Below are 16,758 nucleotides of genomic sequence, written 5' to 3'. Positions count from 1 at the left end.
AATGCAGGCAGCAGCTGCTTCTTAGAGCATGAAACACACCGCCAAGAATGGAGAGATGTCACCTGTGTCTTGTCATGACTGCAGAAAAAACACGAACAGCCTGTGCCTGTACTGAGCCATGTGAGGTGCAGAGCTCAGAGCACTCTTCAGACCTCCCCCAGCACAAAGGCATCTCCCCAGGGGCTCCCACCATGCTCTGCCCTCCTCACCCTGCACAGACGTTGCTGAACATCCTCCTTGGCTACTGGCAGGCAGTGGAAGTGCTGCCACTCATGTGCCATCAGACCGGCATCCTGCTTCCTTCCCACTGCCAGACAGACAGATTGAGAACCTCTGTCCTTTCTGCATTTTAATAACTATATCATCATCTCCATCAGCCAGGATTTAGTGGCTGCCCAACCTCAAATGCTGCCTTGTGCTCACCCTGTGTATGTCAGGCAGCTTTGCTCCTTCCGAAGTATTCTGTATCCTGTACACTCTGAATTTCCTAGTCTTGATTGCTGAGTTCTGGTTAGGAATCGGGCAGGGTTTCTCGGGTAGAAGTAAGCAGCGTGTGCTCCTGCTTTCCTAACAGCCTCACCAGGCAGCAGGCACCACTCAGTGCAGCCTTCCCATACATTCGAGCTGCTCCCACTCCTCGCTCGCTGCCTCCCCAGCGGAGCCCCCTCCCTCCCCGCGCCGAGGGGAGCGCGGATAACCCGCGGTGGGAAGCCACGGCGCCGAGGCAGCCCGGGTGGTGTCGGGCCGGGCCCCGCGGAGGGCGGGACGGACGCCGGGGGAGCGGGGCGGACCCGGGAGAAGCGGGCGGGGCGTGGTGGGAGCCGGGCTCGGGGGGGCGGGGGATGAGTCGGGCGCGCAGCTCGGAGCCCCGGCTCGGAGGAGCCGGCGCCGCAGCTCCGGCAGGTGGCACTGGCCGCCTCCCTCGGCTGCTTCCCCCGCTCCCCCCCGCCCCGGCCCGGGCTCCGCCGCTGCACTCAGTCCGCCCGCGCCGATGCTGCTGAGCGGAGCGGCGGCCGGCTCGGAGCGCGGCGGCGGGGCCGGGGCAGGGGCCGGAGCTGGGGCCGGGGCTCCGCAGTGCGTGGGCACCATGGCCCGCTGGCTCCGCGAGCACCTCGGCTTCCGCAGCGCCAAGCCCGCGCCGCCCGCACCGCCCAAACCCGATTACCGAGCCGGGCCGCCGCAGCCGCCCCCGCCGCCGGGAGGCGCCGCCGAGCCGCTGGCCTCGGCCCAGCCCGACATCGTCGCCGCGTACCGCCTGCAGAAGGAGCGCGACTTCGAGGACCCCTACAGCGGGGCGCCTCCTCCCGCCGCCCCCGACGGGCCCCGCTACGTCTCGCCCAAGCACCGGCTCATCAAAGTGGAGGCCGCCGAGAAGCCGCCCGCCAGCCCCGCGCCGCCCCCCGCCGCCCCCGGCTCGCCCCCCTCCGGCCACGAGCCGCCCGACGAGCCGCCGCAGGAGGTGAGTGCCGCGCCGGTGACCCGAGCGCTGCCGCCGCGTCTCCGACGGGTTCCCCGCGGCTCCCCGCGCTGTGCTCCCCGCGGAGGCGGCTCGCCGAGCTCGGGACGTTTCCCCAGGGCCGGGTCGTTCTCCCCGGGCCTCCTTCCCCGCAGCGCCGTGAGTCTGCCGGGCCTGCCCGGCCTCTGCCGGCTGCTTTGTCGGGAAGCGGCCGTGCCTCTTTGTCTGCCGCCCCCGAGCTGGGGATGGAGAGGAGGACGGAGCGGTCCCCGGTGGCACAGAGACGCTGCCAGGGACGAACCCGTGGCTGCGGGCGAGAGTCCAACAGGGGACCGCGCACATGAAGGCAGGAGAGCTGGCGGGCGCCCGGCGGTGCTGCAAGATGGGGCTTGCTGGGCGAACTCCGCGCGGATGAGCCTGATGGAGGGAAGGAGCGAGTTGTTGATACAGAAGTCGCAGGCTCGGGCTCGGTGTCGCTTGACGCTCCTGGAAACACGCTGAGCAGAACCCGGTCAGGGAATGCTGGATGCAGGCGAGCAGCTCGTCGCCAGTGGATCTCGGGAAGTTGCTCTTAGTGCATTATTGCTGTTGGGAGGTTTGTAGCGGGGCCATTCAGCTGTGCAGCAGAGCAGGGGGTTGGTTTGTTGGGGCCTTCGGAGGGTTCTTCCTCCTGATGGATGGCAGGGGGATGCATGGTGCTGCAGTGCAGGGACTGGGCTGTATCCATTGGAGTGCAGTGAGAAGCTGGAAGGTGCAGTGCAGAGCCAAGGGCTTGAAGGCAGCTGGGGAAGCCCAGGTAACAGCATGGGTCCAAAGAAGGCCCTTCATCATCACCCAGGCAGGCAGTGGTGAGGTTATCTCCAGATCTCCCCATTGATGAGGAGGTTTCTCACTCTTTAGGGTTCTCAAGATGGACAAGGTAGTGCTCCAAGGGCCGGGTGAGCTGGAGATAAGCCCATTAAAGCTAAAGCCATTTCCCTGGAGGAGCAGTGGAGCATCCACCATAGATAGGGAGCTCTTCTGCAGAGCTTGGGCACCCTTTCCAGCTCCCGTCTGCTGGGCTGGGCAGTGGGAGGGTTCCCTGGCTGCAGCATGGCTGGGTTGTTCACGGTGCCCTTTGTGAAAGTGGCCCAGGAGGACCAAGGATGGTCAGTGTAAGCTTGTGTTGCCTGTGTCAGGGTGTCCTGGAGCACGTGGCACTGGATGAATTGTCAGAGTTTGGAGGAGTCAGTGGGATGGGCGGCATCCCACTAGGGCGCGCTCTGCAGCAGCTCGTGTTTCATTATAACAGTGCGCTGGGGGTGCTGGGGACTGGCACAGGTCCTCCCTCTGCTTGGACCAAGTGCTCCATCCTCCACAGCTCGTGCAAGGGACAGACTCTTGAGATGTGTCTTTTGCCACATGAGGAACAGCACTGCCATATTTCCCTTGATGCACATGGGACAGATCCAGCCCATTCTTACTGAGGGCTCCCTTCCTGGTGACACCTTGTCCTTGCCTGCTATGGGATCTCCTCTTTGGGCTGTCCCAATGGGGACAAGAGACTGCCACACAGGCACGTGTGGCTCCGGGTTTGCCAACATGCTTTGGGCCAGCCCTGAGACGTGAAGCTCCTGATGTGAAGCTTTTGCTGGGAGCTCAGGGTCAACACCGCAGCGTGTTGGAATGCCTGGCCAGGAAGCTCCTGGGTGTGTGTCTTTCCTGCCAGAGCCTCCTAACTGAGTCATCCTGCAAGATGCTGTGCTGTCCGTCCTGGGCTCCCCACACCTCCTGTGCCCTGGGTGCAACTTGTCTGGCTACTGGGGCAGGGAACCAGGCCCTTCTTCTATGGCCAACATTTGTTTTGCTTTTGGGTTTGGCCTTGGTGTCTGCCAGAAGCTGAGCTGTGGGGCGATTTCCTTGGGGAAAAGGTCCCAGAGGTAAAATGAGAGAAGTGTTACACCCAAAGGAGAGAATGAACTGGGTGAAGTTATAACTCATAGTGGCTCCAGTGTAAGGTGCTGCATGTGGGGGAGCATCTGAGCTGCTGTGCTGGTGTCCCATTTCGTCTGAGTCTGCTCTGCATTGATGGAGTGGGAGAGGGAGGCTCTGGGAGCAGTACCAGCAGCAAGCCAGGTGTCAGGCTATCTAGGAAATGGGGTTTGTGGCAGGCTGTAATGCAGGCAGGTTTGGCAGAAGAACAAGCAGGCAACCCCTTCTTGACCCTGTTGCCATTACAGAGCCAGAGAGCTCATTGCAGGGGGTGAGGGAGTGCTGGGCACAGTGCCTCCAGTGGTACAAAACTTCCCAGGGACTGCGGGCAGCCCGGCAATGCACATTTCCTGATGACTGCTGGGGTTTGCTCTGGGGGTGATTGCTCTGCTGGTTGTGGGAGAGTTGCCTCTGGGTGAGCAGGAGCTGCCCAGTGGGCCCTGGAGGGAGATGGGTGATGGACAAGGCACTTAGGAGCTGCTGGGGTGTTGCAGTTCCTGTCCCCTTTTCCTGCTGAGAGGAAGCTACAGGCTGCTCATAGTCCTTTTGCTGAGATATGCCTATAGATGTGCCTGCAGGGGCCCTGACAGATAACCAGTGAGCTCCCAGTTTCATCAGTGTCTGCCAATGTCTGAACTGGGACTGAGGCTGCCTCAGAAAACACGGCTGAGCTGAGAGCCCTGCTTTTGGAAACAACCTTGCTGGGGCATCTGTGCAGGCACCAGTGGTTTTGCTGGTTGCAGGCTGGTGCTAACAGAAGAGGCCAGGCTGCCTTCTGCTCTGCTGGGCAGCTTCTGGGACAAAGGCTGGAGTGTTTCCACTGCTGAGAGCCTTGTGCGGGTGCCTGGAAAGCCATGGGCTGCCAGCACCTGCTCTGCAGGGTTGCAGTGCCCGCTTGGAGCCTTCTTCCAAAAGGATATTCAAAAGGGACAGGTGGAGTGGCAGCAACTCAGGGCTCCTGCTGCTAGGTCTTGGAGGCTCATCTGTCCCCATGGGGTTTGAGGTCCCTGCTGCTGCTCTGGGTGTTCCTCATGGTGAGGTGGTGGCATTTCAAGGGGTGTCAGCTGGTTCCTATCCACCTGGAAAGGCAGGGAATGGCCTAACCTTTCTCTTGTCCTTCCCTTTTCCAGCTGCCTGTCCTGGAGGATTATGCAGACCCCTTTGATGCTGCGCAGGTGGCTGGTAGCCAGGCAGGGATGGAGAAAGTGGCAGAAAATGATGGGTATATGGAACCATATGAAGCCCAGAAGATGATGGCTGGTAAGGTGGAAAGCTCTGTGCAAGGGCCACTACACTCTTCCATTCCCTGCTGCTGTGTGAATTTGGTGGCCTCTGCTCTGTTCCTTGCAGCCTGTGCTAGCACCAGGTCTCCCAGGGGTGGCCAGCAAATCCAGATGGATGGCTGCAGAGGAGCATGGCTGCTTTGCAGCCAAATTTTCAGATTTACATGTGTGGTGGGCTGGCCACAGACAGAGCACTTGCAAAGGCTACATGAGTATTAAGGGCTCCTCAATATTTCTGCTTGCAGTGCTGCCCATGAGGTTGAGCCAGGGGAGACATGACATTCGATGCATCTGGCATAGAGCAAGATGGATGTGGAAGCTATTTAATTTTGTTATGGCTGGCGCAGAGCATGCCATTGTCTGTGCAGCAGCAGGGTCCCCCACGGTTTTGTTTATGGCTTGAAAGCAAGCGAGGTGAGAGCACGTGCTCCCAGAGGCATTACTCTGACTGCTGCAGTGCACACAGGGCTGCATGTTCCAGGCTCTGGCTCTGCTTTCTGCTCCTGTGGTTTTCCTGGAGCTAATGGTTTCTGTAAAGCTCACACAGCTTTTGGAGGATGTTGCTGCTTTCTTGGAAAAATCAGCAGGTGACAAGGAGTTTTCTTGTGTCTGTGGAGAGATTTTTGTTCTGCTCAAGGGAAGGGCATGTAGTTAAACACTGCACTGGGGGAAAGGTATCCTGATGCTGGGAACTGTTCAGGACCCTGCTGGCCAGCATCTGAGCTTCTTGTGACAGGCACTTGCTGGAGGTTTGGGGCCCTTTCCATCACTCACGCTTTCCACCCTACGTCACCCTGAGGTGAAACCAAGTTCTTTTGTCTAGCTTTGAGGACCATGGCCAAGCGAGAAGCTCACATTCCATTCCATTTTCTGCTAGAGATTCGCCAGAAAGGCTTACGGGAGGCTCCAACCCAGCCGCTTCACCTCTACGACACTCCCTACGAGCCCATCTCTGGAGGGCTGGATGTGGACACTGACCGTCCTGCCTGCCCCAGGCCCAGGGAATCTCGGTTGCCTGAGGATGATGAGCGGCCGCCAGAGGAGTATGACCAGCCCTGGGAGTGGAAGAAGGAGAGGATCTCCAAAGCCTTTGCAGGTGAGCTGGGATGGAGGCAGCTGAGTTTTGAGAAGTGCCTGCTGGTGCTGTGTAGCGTTTTGCAGTGGGAAAGCTGGGATGGCGGTGTCAGCCTTTGCATTTCTGTGTGTCAAGGAGCAATGTTTCTCTTCAGCAGGGCTTGTGGCAGCCAGGCTGGGTGGGCTGGCAATGGAGCTGCCTTGGCAGTCTGTCCAGTGCCATCTCCAGCTGCCTGACATCTCTTGTGCCAGCTGACTCCTGTCTCCCACCCCAAATTACAGGGCTAGGGCTCCATCCCCAGCTCAGGAAGAACTCTCCTTCCTTGGGACCTCCTTTTGCAGGAATGAGGGCTGGGCTGTCCCTGACGGGCTTTGGCCAGGCAAATGTCCATCCTCCTGACCTATTTATTCATGCTGCAGGATCGATTGTGTTTGTGTTTGTTAATGAGGAAATCCATGCTGCGCATTAGTGCTGGCTCCACTGCCAGCAATGGCTAATTGCCACGCCCTTATCTAGGATGCATCTGAATTGCAGCAGTGTGTGTCCGTGCTGCTGTTGATGTGCACAAGGCATAAGCCTGTGATGGCAGTGGAGAGGCATGGAGACTGGGGCTTGAGAGTGATTCACCTTTGGGGTGAATGTGACACTGGTGTCTGGTTGTCCCTGTGGGTGGCTGGGGTTTGGGTCCTGGCATGGCTGGCTGTGGGACCAATGTCTGTAGCATCCTGAGCTGAGGATTCAATTGGGCTGGGTTTGTGCTGAGGTGCCTGTGTAGGGGATTTGCTCATTGCCCCTGGGTGGAGGAGGTACATTCATGCATCTGGCTCATGAATGGATGCTGCCCAGGATGCTCCATGTTGACTTTGAGTCTGGAGGGAATTAATGCATGGCAAAGCCAGTTGTGGTGCTGTGGCATGTGTGTAAGATCTCAGGAGCATCCTGAGATGTTGGAATCTTCCTGCTGGTCCCCCCATTGAGACACAGTGGCACTGGCACTAGGCTAATCCACTGTGAGCCATGTCTGCACCCCTTTCCCTGATGCTGCAGACTGCCTGCAGCCACTTCTTCATAGTCTTTTTGTCCTCCAGGAACCTGGCTATCACCAGGAGCTCTGTTGGTTCTGGATGCTTGTCTGGGCATCTAGCGCCCTTCCCCCTTCTAGCCCTCTTCCTCCTGCCACCTCCTTTAGCCCAATCTCTGCTGGTGGTGGCTGTGGGTCCCCTTGGCCAGCACAGGGCTCCTTTACCCCTACAGCTGCTGTTCTTCTCACGAGGTCTGGTGTTGATGATGTTTTTTTCTAAGCCTTCTCTTTCTCTCTTTCTCTTTCTCTCTCTTCCTGCTTCTCCCACACCCCTCCTCATATCCAGTTGAAATCAAGGTCATTAAAGACCTGCCATGGCCGCCACCGGTAGGACAGCTCGACAGCGGCGAAACCCCCCCGGACGGTGAGGCCAGTGCCTCTGTCCCTCTGCAGCACAGCCTGCACAGCTACGAAGACGCCAACGGTGGGTGTCGCATGACAGCAAGGGCCTGGGGGGGCTGTGGCCGATGGCTGCTGGGACTGCCACGCACTGCAGGTCCCTTTTTGCACCCCATCCTCCTCCTCCTCCTTTTCCCCCTTTACATGCCTGTCCTGGGCAGGACGCAGATGTTTGTCCTTGCCTCTTCCACATTTCCCTTTACATGATACCTTTGTGCCTGCAGTGGTTGAGCTGCACCAGGGGATTTTTCAGGGGCAGAGTTATTATTGGTTATTTTTCTCCCTCCACTCTGCCTCCAAATTCCCAGTGTTTGATAGCTGCTTTTACCTTTTCTTTTTGAGCATTTAGTTGATGTTTTTTTGTGACTCTTAATACGCAGGTCCCTTATGGGCACAGTACCAGATAATTCAGATCTCACCACTGAAATCTGGGGATATTTTTTCTCTAAGTGCATCGCTTTGTCATTTAGCACCGCTCTGTTTCATCTGCTGTTTCCCTGCCTTGCTGCTCAGTGGCAGGAGATCCCTCTGGATTTCCAGTTCTCACTTTCACTATCCTGAAGAGCTCCATCTCCCAGGCATGCTTTGTCATCTCAGGTTTGCCTTGCTGCAGAGCCCTTTTTGTGCATGCTGAGAGGCAGAGCCCATGCTAAATTCTCTTTGAGCTCTGTTGGCCATTTCACTTAGGGAAGCCAATGACTGTGGCTTCTCTTTTGACCCATTATTAATTTTTAAGGACCTTGCTCTGTAGTAAGGTTTTTTACAAGAGCATCGTCTAAAGAGCTTCTGTCAGAACCCGCACAGGCTGTATGAGCTGGGCTGGCCTTGCTCACATGAGACCAGTCTGTGAGACATGACTTTGCAGCTTGCTGTGCCCACCCGTGCATCACTAACACTGTTCCTGATGGATGCTGCGACATACCAGCTGCAGACATCTGATTTCCTTATCTGCAATTACCCAGATTCCTGCAGGGCTTTGTGCAGACCCCGGTGGCTCCTCATGAGGTTGTATATGACGGCCAGTGTTGCTTCTCAGGGACAGCCTGCAGCAGTGCAACTGCCCCGTGTGCCATCCTGGTGAGACACAAGTTGAGCTTATCTCAGAAAGAGAAGGACCTAATGGGAAACTTCCTGCTTCTCTTTGCAGGTGTCGTGCAGAATTAATTTACTGCACAGCCTCCTCCTTCCCCTGTCGTTTGTTATCCCTGCGGTCTCTCTGTTGACATCAGTTTGTCATTTTTCCTGGCTTTAGCAACACAAAAGCTCATTTTCATTTTGACTCGCTTTGTTGTGCTAAGTTTATCTCAACGGAGTTTTGTGTTATTTTCTGCTGTCCCTGTCTGGGGTGCCTTGAACTTCTTGAAGGATGTCTTCTCCATCCTGGGAGCTTGTTTTTAATATCCTGTTTAATCATGTACATGCCTCTGCTGTTCTCTGACAGTTCTCTGAGCCTCTAATATGATGACTCTGTGCTGCTAGCAAACACTTCAGCCTTCTGATTGTCTGACTTTTTAATGATTGACCCAATTTTTTAAGCTTATGAGTTGAATTTGAAGCCTGGCTGTTAGAGGCAAGGGCGAGCCTGTGTAAAAGCTGAACCTCTGATGGAGTCATGGCTTGAGCACCTCATCCCCCAGCTCCCCCTGGGGGAATTTGAGCTGCAGTATTTGCAGAGGGCTGAAAAAACTTTGCCAAGGAACAGGAATCTGCTCATCCCGAGGGCCAGGTTCAGCACACGCACCCTTGGGGCAGTTGTGCTCTGCAGCAGCTGCTGCCGGCAGCTCTACTGATCGATAAGTAATTTGTGCGAGGGGGCTTGCTTGGCAGGGGAGCAATAATGAACTCTCTGGAGGAGGGAGAAACAATATTATTAATGCTGAAATAATCTTGCACGGAAATAACATTCGGTGGGAGGCTGGGTCCCCAGGACACATCTCAGTTAATCCCTCTCCTGCTTCTTCCTTCAACTCCATTTTCTTCACTCCTCTTTTCTTCTTTTCAAGATTGGAGAGCCTCTCAGTACTAATTCTCTTGATGGAGATGCAGCAAATCTTGTTACATTAGCAGCACATGTAAGCTCTCAGAGCTTATGAAACCTCCTTGGAAAATATTTCCAGGGGCTGGGGCATGGTGAGAGCCCTGGTCTACACTGAGTCCTGGTGGTGGATGCTGCAGGGAGCTGTGCTGCGCCGTCCTTGCTTAGAGAAAGGGGATGGGGCAGTGAGAGGGGGAACCAGTGCGATGCAGCATGACTCTGGATGTCACTGCAGCCTCCCTCTGCATGGGGAGAGCTGGGTTTGTTTGAAGTCTGTCAGCCTGTCCCTGCCACTGCTGTGATGTCCGTCTGTCTTGCAGGGCCGTCAGAGGGTCTGGGCTATGGCCGCACCTCACCCTGCAGGGAGGAGAAGGCCAGGGCAGCCCTCAGACATGGTGCCAGCAGCCTCAAGAGCACCAAGACACTGATCACAGAGCCTGGTCCCTTCCTTGGGGAGAGGATCGACCCTGCGCTGCCCCTGGAGAGCCAGTGGTGAGTTCCATGTGCTCAAGCAGCTCTTCTGTATCCCCATTGCTGTCTTCTTGCCTTCACTTTCTTTCCTGGCACCATATTTCTCATATTTCTGCTGCATGCTACTTGTCCCTGCTGCCCTCCTTAGGCTCCTCCTTTCCCCTGCCACCCTCTGCCAACCCACAACCCTTACCCCTGGCATGGAGACTTGTATTGCTACTGCCGCGAGGCTCTGTGCTGCTTAGAGCATGCATGTAGCCAAATCCCTCTCCTCCCTGCAGCTGGTACCATGGGGCCATCAGCCGAACAGACGCAGAGACACTGCTGAGGCTCTGCAAGGAAGCCAGCTACTTGGTGCGCAACAGCGAGACCAGCAAGAACGACTTCTCCCTCTCCTTGAAGTGAGTGAGCCCATGCAACCTGGGGGGCTGCAGCTGGGGTTTTGGAACACCATGTTCCACAGGGCTGCTCAGAGACAATGGCAGGGCTTTGGAATATGAGATCTGCATTTCTTTGTGTGGGGTGGCACAGACTTTTGATGTTTGGTTTGGTGTCTGGCAGAAGCATCTCTTGGGATGACTTGCAGAACTAGAGGCATTCTGCTTTCCCCTTGGCAACGCTCATAATCCCTCAGACGGATAAAATGATATACCCTATTACTCATTTGAATGTGTGTGATTACAGCTTCTAGCTCTGGCTTATTGCTGCCCCTTTTTGTAGCTGAAATTCATGAGAAAATAAAGTCCTTACAATCCTGTTATTTATGGAAATGTACCCATCCCTTCTTCTGCAGCTGCTGAAGCCATTCTTCAGCTGCATGGTAGAGAGGGCACTGTGCTGCTTTATTTCTCAGCACAGAAGCCTCACTCCCACAGCATGGCTGGGTTTCTGCTTGGGTCTTGAGGGAATCTTTGCACCTCCCCCAAATTTTCCACCTTCTCTTAGAGCCAAAGCTGTGTGAAGCATTGAGGTACGTGTCCAGAGCTCCTTGCGCAGCCCCTTGGGGAGTCTCAGGGAAGTCTGAGACTGCAAAAACAAAGCTGATTCTGTCCTGAGGATGATGATGGATTAGCAAATACTTTCTTGTCCTTCTGCAAGATTAGTACATTAACTCTCTTTCTGGCACACAGGAAGAAGTATTGAACACTTCAGTCATCCCTGCCTGACAGCAGCCCAGGTGTCCTTTTCTCAATATACCCAATATTTTTCCAGTGGTCTCTGTACCTTCATTGCTCCCTGGCAGATTCATCCTCCCCCCATTTATTTCCCAGTACCTCAGTTGCAAATTAAATAATTACGTTGCTCCATCTCTCTTTTTTCTTTTTTTTTTCTTTTTTCCATTTTATTGCTGCCTTCAGCACCGAAGTGGGGCAGATGTTTAGTTGAAAAAAAACCAACAGCCTTCCTCCTGTGCTTTTGTAGCCTTTAGATTAGACAGCAAACCTCTTGCAAAAGCTCTTCGCTTTCATTTCTTTGTTGGATTTTTTACTGATGTTTGAGTTTTCACAGTAATATTTCCTTGCCTTGGGGCGTGAGCTGTTCTGGAGCAACAGCTTCTGCTGATCAGTGAGTCATGTTGGAGGCCATGAGATGTCCTGTCAGCCACCTTTAAGCCGTTACATGTGTCTGAGAGGTGGCATCAGGGTTGGTGGGGCTCCCTCCCTCTCCAGTGTGGCTGCCCCACAGGTCAGCTGGAAAGCTGAGATGCTGCATAGTTCCCCATTTTCACTGCTTCCCTACAGTGCAGTTATCTGTTTGGATTTTTTTTTTTTCCCTGAGCCTCATGGCAAGAATAGCCAAGTCCCCTTCTCAAATGCCACACGTGAGTGGGACATAGCCTCGCAGCAATGTGCTTCTGCCCACGGGAGGCTGCATCCCATCCAAGAGCTGCTCAGGCAGTGTCCAAGGTCTTCACCTGCAGAGAGCACACAGCCTCAGGAATGTGCTATTTACTCTTACCTTTCTCTCTAGAGTCTTTTCAAGGAAGATCCCTTGGGATAATTTTTATATAGCTCTAAGCCGCTTGCCTGCATCCCTTTTTTTTTCTATTATTTTTTTTTTATTAATTTTTTTAGCTCTTTCTTGGGGAAGGAGGAGTGGCTGAGGAGATGGTCTGAAAGCAGAGCTCTGGTACTGATGCCCAGTTATTTTGTATAGCCTGAAAGGAAAATGTGCACAAAGGAGAGCAGCAGGAGCCCTGCCAGGTAGCTGGGAGGTTTAAACCACTCTGGCTGTGCTTCCCCTCAGAGTGCTGTGGGCAGGACTGTGCTGCATTAACTGCCTGGAGGATGAGTCAGTGGTGGCTTATTCCTTCCTGGGGGCAGCTGAGGCTGTGGTGTGGAGGTTGGAGGCTGTGGGTGCCCGTTGCATGGTGAAGAGGTTGCAGCAGCTGCTGGCTGCATGTTTTCAGTGTCCTCCCTTCAGTATTTCCAGTCTCATTCACATCCCTGAGCTTGCAGTATAAACTCAGAGAGCAATTCAGGCAAAATTGCTATGGACCTTGTGTGGTGGCTGTCCTGCTCTGGATCCAGCACTAATCCTGCTCTGGATCCCTCTGTGTGCTCCCAGACAGCCCTTTCCCAGCGGAGTTGGCTCCCTGCTTCTCAGCTCCTAAATGGATTGCAGACCCATTCTGCTAATGCAGCCGCTCTGTCCATTACGAGCACTGTCTCCAGCTGGGGGGATGGGACCGGCCTGCACAGCACTGGATACTGCTCAGCATTGCTGATGAAGTCCTGTCGGCTTTTAAGTCATCAATATTTTGCCATAATGTGCATTCCAGACGCTGCAGACAGGCTGTGGCTCTCCTCAGAGACGCAAATTAATAGCAACAGGGCCATTAGCCCGTCAGTTGGAATCAGTGCTCGTGGCAGTATCTGCCTGCGCAGCCGTGTGTGGCTCAGTGCCTGTACTGTGCCGGGAAATGGCCTTGCTGTGCTGAGCGGTTTTTATGGGGCCTGCAGTGGTGGTGCGGGGGGGGGGGGTATGAGCCCACTTGTGGCTGGTCCCAGCCTGAAGGAGAAAATCCTGCTTTGCATCAGGGAGGCTGGGGATGCACCAGCCTGACTCCTCCTGGCATAGCTGCTGTGTGAGCTGGAGTGGTTGTAATAGGGGCTTCACCCACACTGGGTTGAGAGATGCGGGATTAGAGGGCTGTATGACCAGGGGTGGGGGTCCAGGGCCTGCTGTCACTTCTAACCCTGCCTCTGTCTTTCCTCACAGGAGCAGCCAGGGCTTCATGCACATGAAACTATCCCGGACCCAGGAGAACAAGTATGTGCTGGGTCAGCACAGCCCGCCCTTTGACAGCGTGCCAGAGATCATCCATCACTACGCCAGCCGCAAGCTGCCCATCAAGGGGGCTGAGCACATGTCCTTGCTTTACCCAGTGGCTATCCGCACTCTATAGCTGTCACCGTGCACAAGCTGAGCTCGGGGCTGTGTGGACCTGAAGGTGGCCTGTCTGCAGGGCGAAACGCTGCTGGTGTAGTGGATGGGCACTGGAGCAGCGAGCTGGGCACGGGCAGTGCTACTGGGGACTTTGGCAGTCAAACCACTCATCATGCCCTCTCCTGGGATTCCAGTGTGCCTGCTGGGATAGCAACAGGGAAAAGGAGCTGAGTGGGAGCAGCCATTTGCTGCCCTCACCCCCTTGGGAAGAAAGGACTGAAACTGGGGCCTCGGAGAGGACATGGGGGGAGCAAGGTGCAGGAAAGGAGGGAGGAAACATCCTGGGATGTCTCCTGAGGGCACCTGGCTCTGCCCATGTCCTGCGTGATGGAGAAGAACACCCCTGCACCTGCTGGCAAGGAGGCCAGTGCTGTCACAGTGAGGCACAGAGGGGTAGGCTGCTGGGGCTCCCACTAGTGTGGGTTCTTGGTGCTCCTCGCTTTCATTTGCCAAATGTACATAGTAACCAGTCAGAGCTGTGCATGCAGCACCACTGCCTAATAAAGCTCTGCAGGGACTCTGTGCCCTCATCCCAAAAGCTGGGTGGGGGGCTGGCATGGCAAAACCCTGCTAAACAGCAGAGAGGAGATTTTATTAAGCAAAATTACTTCTTTTTTCACTCTCCCATGCAGAGAACTGAGTTGTTCAACACAGTCATCAGTGACATGGGACAGAAGACAGCTTTCATGTCCTGAGTATGTCTTTGAGATCCTTTGTGGACAGCAATAAGCTGGGTCTGCCTGTTACGTCTGGCTGAGGGGGATGTTCTTGAGGTTATTTGGCTTGTTTTGCTTTACATCTTGTAAACCTTAGGCAAAATCTGTGAATTTCACAGGTTTGTCCTCTTGCCCTGGACGTCCAGTGGCTCTAGCCCTGATCTTTTTCTTCTGGACACATTGTCTCTGGGGTAGATTGTTTCTCCTCTTCCAGTGTCTGAAGTTATGTGCTCCCAGGACAAAGCTGATCCTGCTGCTCTGGTGGGATGATGGAGGTGGTCCATGAGACCACGAGGACTTTGTGCAGGCTCTTGAAGTTTTCTATCCTCAATCCATAGCTGAGGAGTTGCTGCTTCAGTGGCCCATCATGGCTTTGGGCTGGTGTGGGGGCTGTTATGCACAGGCTGCATGCTGCGTGGAGTTGCATTGGGGTACTTAGTTCCCCAATGTTCAGCCTCCACCACTCCTTAAAAGGCTGCAGTCTGAGTTCATCTCGGGTGCGCGGTGTCTCCTTACAGCAGTGTTTGGCTGCTGGCAGCTCTGTCTGCCTCTCCCCAGCCCAGAAAGGCATCTTGACCAGTGGGAAGGGAGCAACTAGCTGGAGGGTTTTTTCCTGGTGCTGCTTCTGTGGATACCAGAGCATGCAAAAATGGTTGGAGGTGCTGCAGAGATGCTCTTAGATGTCCTTGCTACACTGAAAAGGCTCTTGCTTTGTCTTGCTACTGCCTTCCTAGTGGCTGGCAAGGAAAGCAGAGGCCACTTGAATCCATGTAGCCAGGGAAGAAAAGCACGAGAGAGTTTCACCTGGGTTCTGGGTTGTTTTTCTCCCTTGAGAAAGGGCTGCAAAGAGCAAAGTGGCAGCTGCCTGTACCATCGAGCTTGTGTCCTGACAGTGTAATCCTAACTATGCAGCCTGGCTGGGAAATAACAGAAGGGTGGGTGTGTAACGGGGCTAGTGTTCTGGCAGGAGATCCCCATTCATGAGTGAGCTCGACTCTAGGATGGACAAAGACATGAGCAGCCTTATGTGGCTTTGAGATTAACCCTGCTGAAGGCATGAAGGCAGTCAAGAGACCTTTCTTTGTAGCAATTCCCAACTCACTTGTCCCAGCAATCCCCCACACTCCCCAGCTGCCTGTTCTCCATCCCTTCTCCGTCAGTGAGGTCTTTAGCCATTTATGGTCTGATCTCTAGTTCTTTGCTAAGCCCTCCATAATTGCCAGACTGATTTAGCATGCTGCAGGCCGTGGTAATGAAGGAAAGAAGTTTGTTTTGTAATTGGATTAGTGCTGCTAGGAGCGTGCTCTTGTACAGAGGTCAGGTTAGAGCTGCACTGCCCTGGAGCCCCATGCTGCTCTCCCTAGTTGTGGGCCAGCTTGGGTCTGTGCTCGCTCCTGCACAGGACTTTGCTGGCCAGAAAACACAGCGCTGCAGGAGGAAGGCATCCCAGAGGGGTGGAGGGCTGATTCAGGCCTGAATTTGAGCCTGCCTTCCTTGGACACGGGAATGTTTGCTGAAGCTGAGTTAGCATCTGCAGTGTCCCTTGCTTGCTAGGAATTAAGTGCTTTGGTTAGGGTCAGGCCTGATGTGAGCCTGGGAAGGGTGATGACGCCTCCTAGCATGAGTCCTTACAGCTCCTGAACACCAACAGCTGTTCCTTGTGGGTTTGGGTAAAACCCATGTAGGCAGTTGTCCATCAGCAGTGCCCCCTCCCTGCCTCTCTGGCCTGCAGAAGTCCTATTAAATCTAAGCCTAGTGATTAGTTTAAACCCCAGCCCTACCAGTGATGCCTGAGTTGCTTGGATGTTTCTGAGAACAGTGTCCTGTTTCAGCCACAGCACTCTTCAAGTGCTGCAGGAGAAGGATCAAACAAAACCCTCAGCTGCCAAAGTTTATAGCAAAGTGGAGAAATTTGTTCCCGACCCCTGCAGGCTACCAGCAAAATGTGCAGTGTAGCACGTGTTGTGTACACATGGCCTGCACATGGTGTGGCTGAATACCTCCTTTCAAATCTTGTGGGTACCAACGTGTTTGACACAAGGGGTAGCTTCAGCTCCTGACTCAGAGGCCACCCTTGCTCTTTTCCTTTGGTGTACTTCCCCAGCATCATCTCGAAGCAGCTACTTGCTCCTGGTGTCCTCTTTGAAGTGTCCCAAAACATCTGTGCTCGTATGCTTCCACCTCATTTTCAGTCTACAGTTCTCTCCTGTGCAGAGTTTTGGAGGGCTGTCTCTAAAGCATCGTGCTTGGGCAGATCTTTTGGGTGAGATCTTCCCAGTGCCTTGCTACTGATGCAGCTCTCCCTCTTGCAAACTCAGCCTTGCTGTCATCCCTGAGTCACTCTACTACTAGGGGTGGAAAAAAAGTCCTAGAATATACCTCTTTGCTCAGAGACACCCTTGTTAATACAAACCATTGTTTACTTGATTAGCTGGTTCCCCCACTGTTACCATACCCAGCACTCCTGTCATTGGAAACTGGTTCCTGTTTTTCCAACCAGCGTAAATGTGCTGCATAATCTTGTCTAAGAAGTTACTTATGAGAGAAAATCATTAAATTAAACTGACAGAATGTGTTTGTGATAAATCATTTTCATTTGCCTTCCAATCTCCAAGCTGGATTTCCTTCAAAACCTTCTCAGAGCTTCTGAAGTCTATAGGTTTGAATCTCTTTTTTCCTGTTCTGGGGTGCATTTCAGCTGAATTTTCTTGCTGTTTAAGGTCTTTTCAGGTTATCCTAAATTTGGTCCATTTTTCACTGTGAGGTGACCTTGCTCCTTTCCTCCTTTATTTCATGCAGTACCTCCTGCCTGACCTCATCT

General features: G+C 54.3%; 1 protein-coding gene across 5 annotated transcripts; it reads left to right on the top strand.

Moving 5' to 3' along the window:
* Nucleotides 1–843: 843 nt before the first annotated feature.
* On the top strand, nucleotides 844–16,523 carry SHF (Src homology 2 domain containing F). 5 transcript variants are annotated; one of them, XM_015872663.2, is made up of 8 exons: nucleotides 845–1,459; nucleotides 4,558–4,687; nucleotides 5,588–5,806; nucleotides 7,153–7,290; nucleotides 9,621–9,792; nucleotides 10,053–10,172; nucleotides 11,847–11,975; nucleotides 12,994–13,101. In XM_015872663.2, the coding sequence occupies exons 1-7, from the start codon at nucleotides 992–994 to the stop codon at nucleotides 11,926–11,928; spliced, it is 1,329 nt and encodes a 442-aa protein (XP_015728149.2). In that variant the 5' UTR covers nucleotides 845–991; the 3' UTR covers nucleotides 11,929–11,975; nucleotides 12,994–13,101. The 5 variants fall into 5 exon arrangements, with proteins under 5 accessions (XP_015728151.2, XP_015728149.2, XP_015728153.2 ...); XM_015872667.2 differs by lacking the exon at nucleotides 11,847–11,975 and adding an exon at nucleotides 10,902–10,948 and having other exon boundaries at nucleotides 846–1,459; nucleotides 12,994–13,103; XM_015872661.2 differs by lacking the exon at nucleotides 11,847–11,975 and having other exon boundaries at nucleotides 850–1,459; nucleotides 12,994–16,523.
* The last annotated feature ends 235 nt before the right edge of the window (nucleotides 16,524–16,758 follow it).

Source organism: Coturnix japonica, chromosome 10 (assembly GCF_001577835.2).
Source record: "Coturnix japonica isolate 7356 chromosome 10, Coturnix japonica 2.1, whole genome shotgun sequence".
In the NCBI taxonomy this organism is placed as follows: Eukaryota; Metazoa; Chordata; class Aves; order Galliformes; family Phasianidae; genus Coturnix; species Coturnix japonica.
This window is presented reverse-complemented; position numbering and strand designations above follow the sequence as displayed.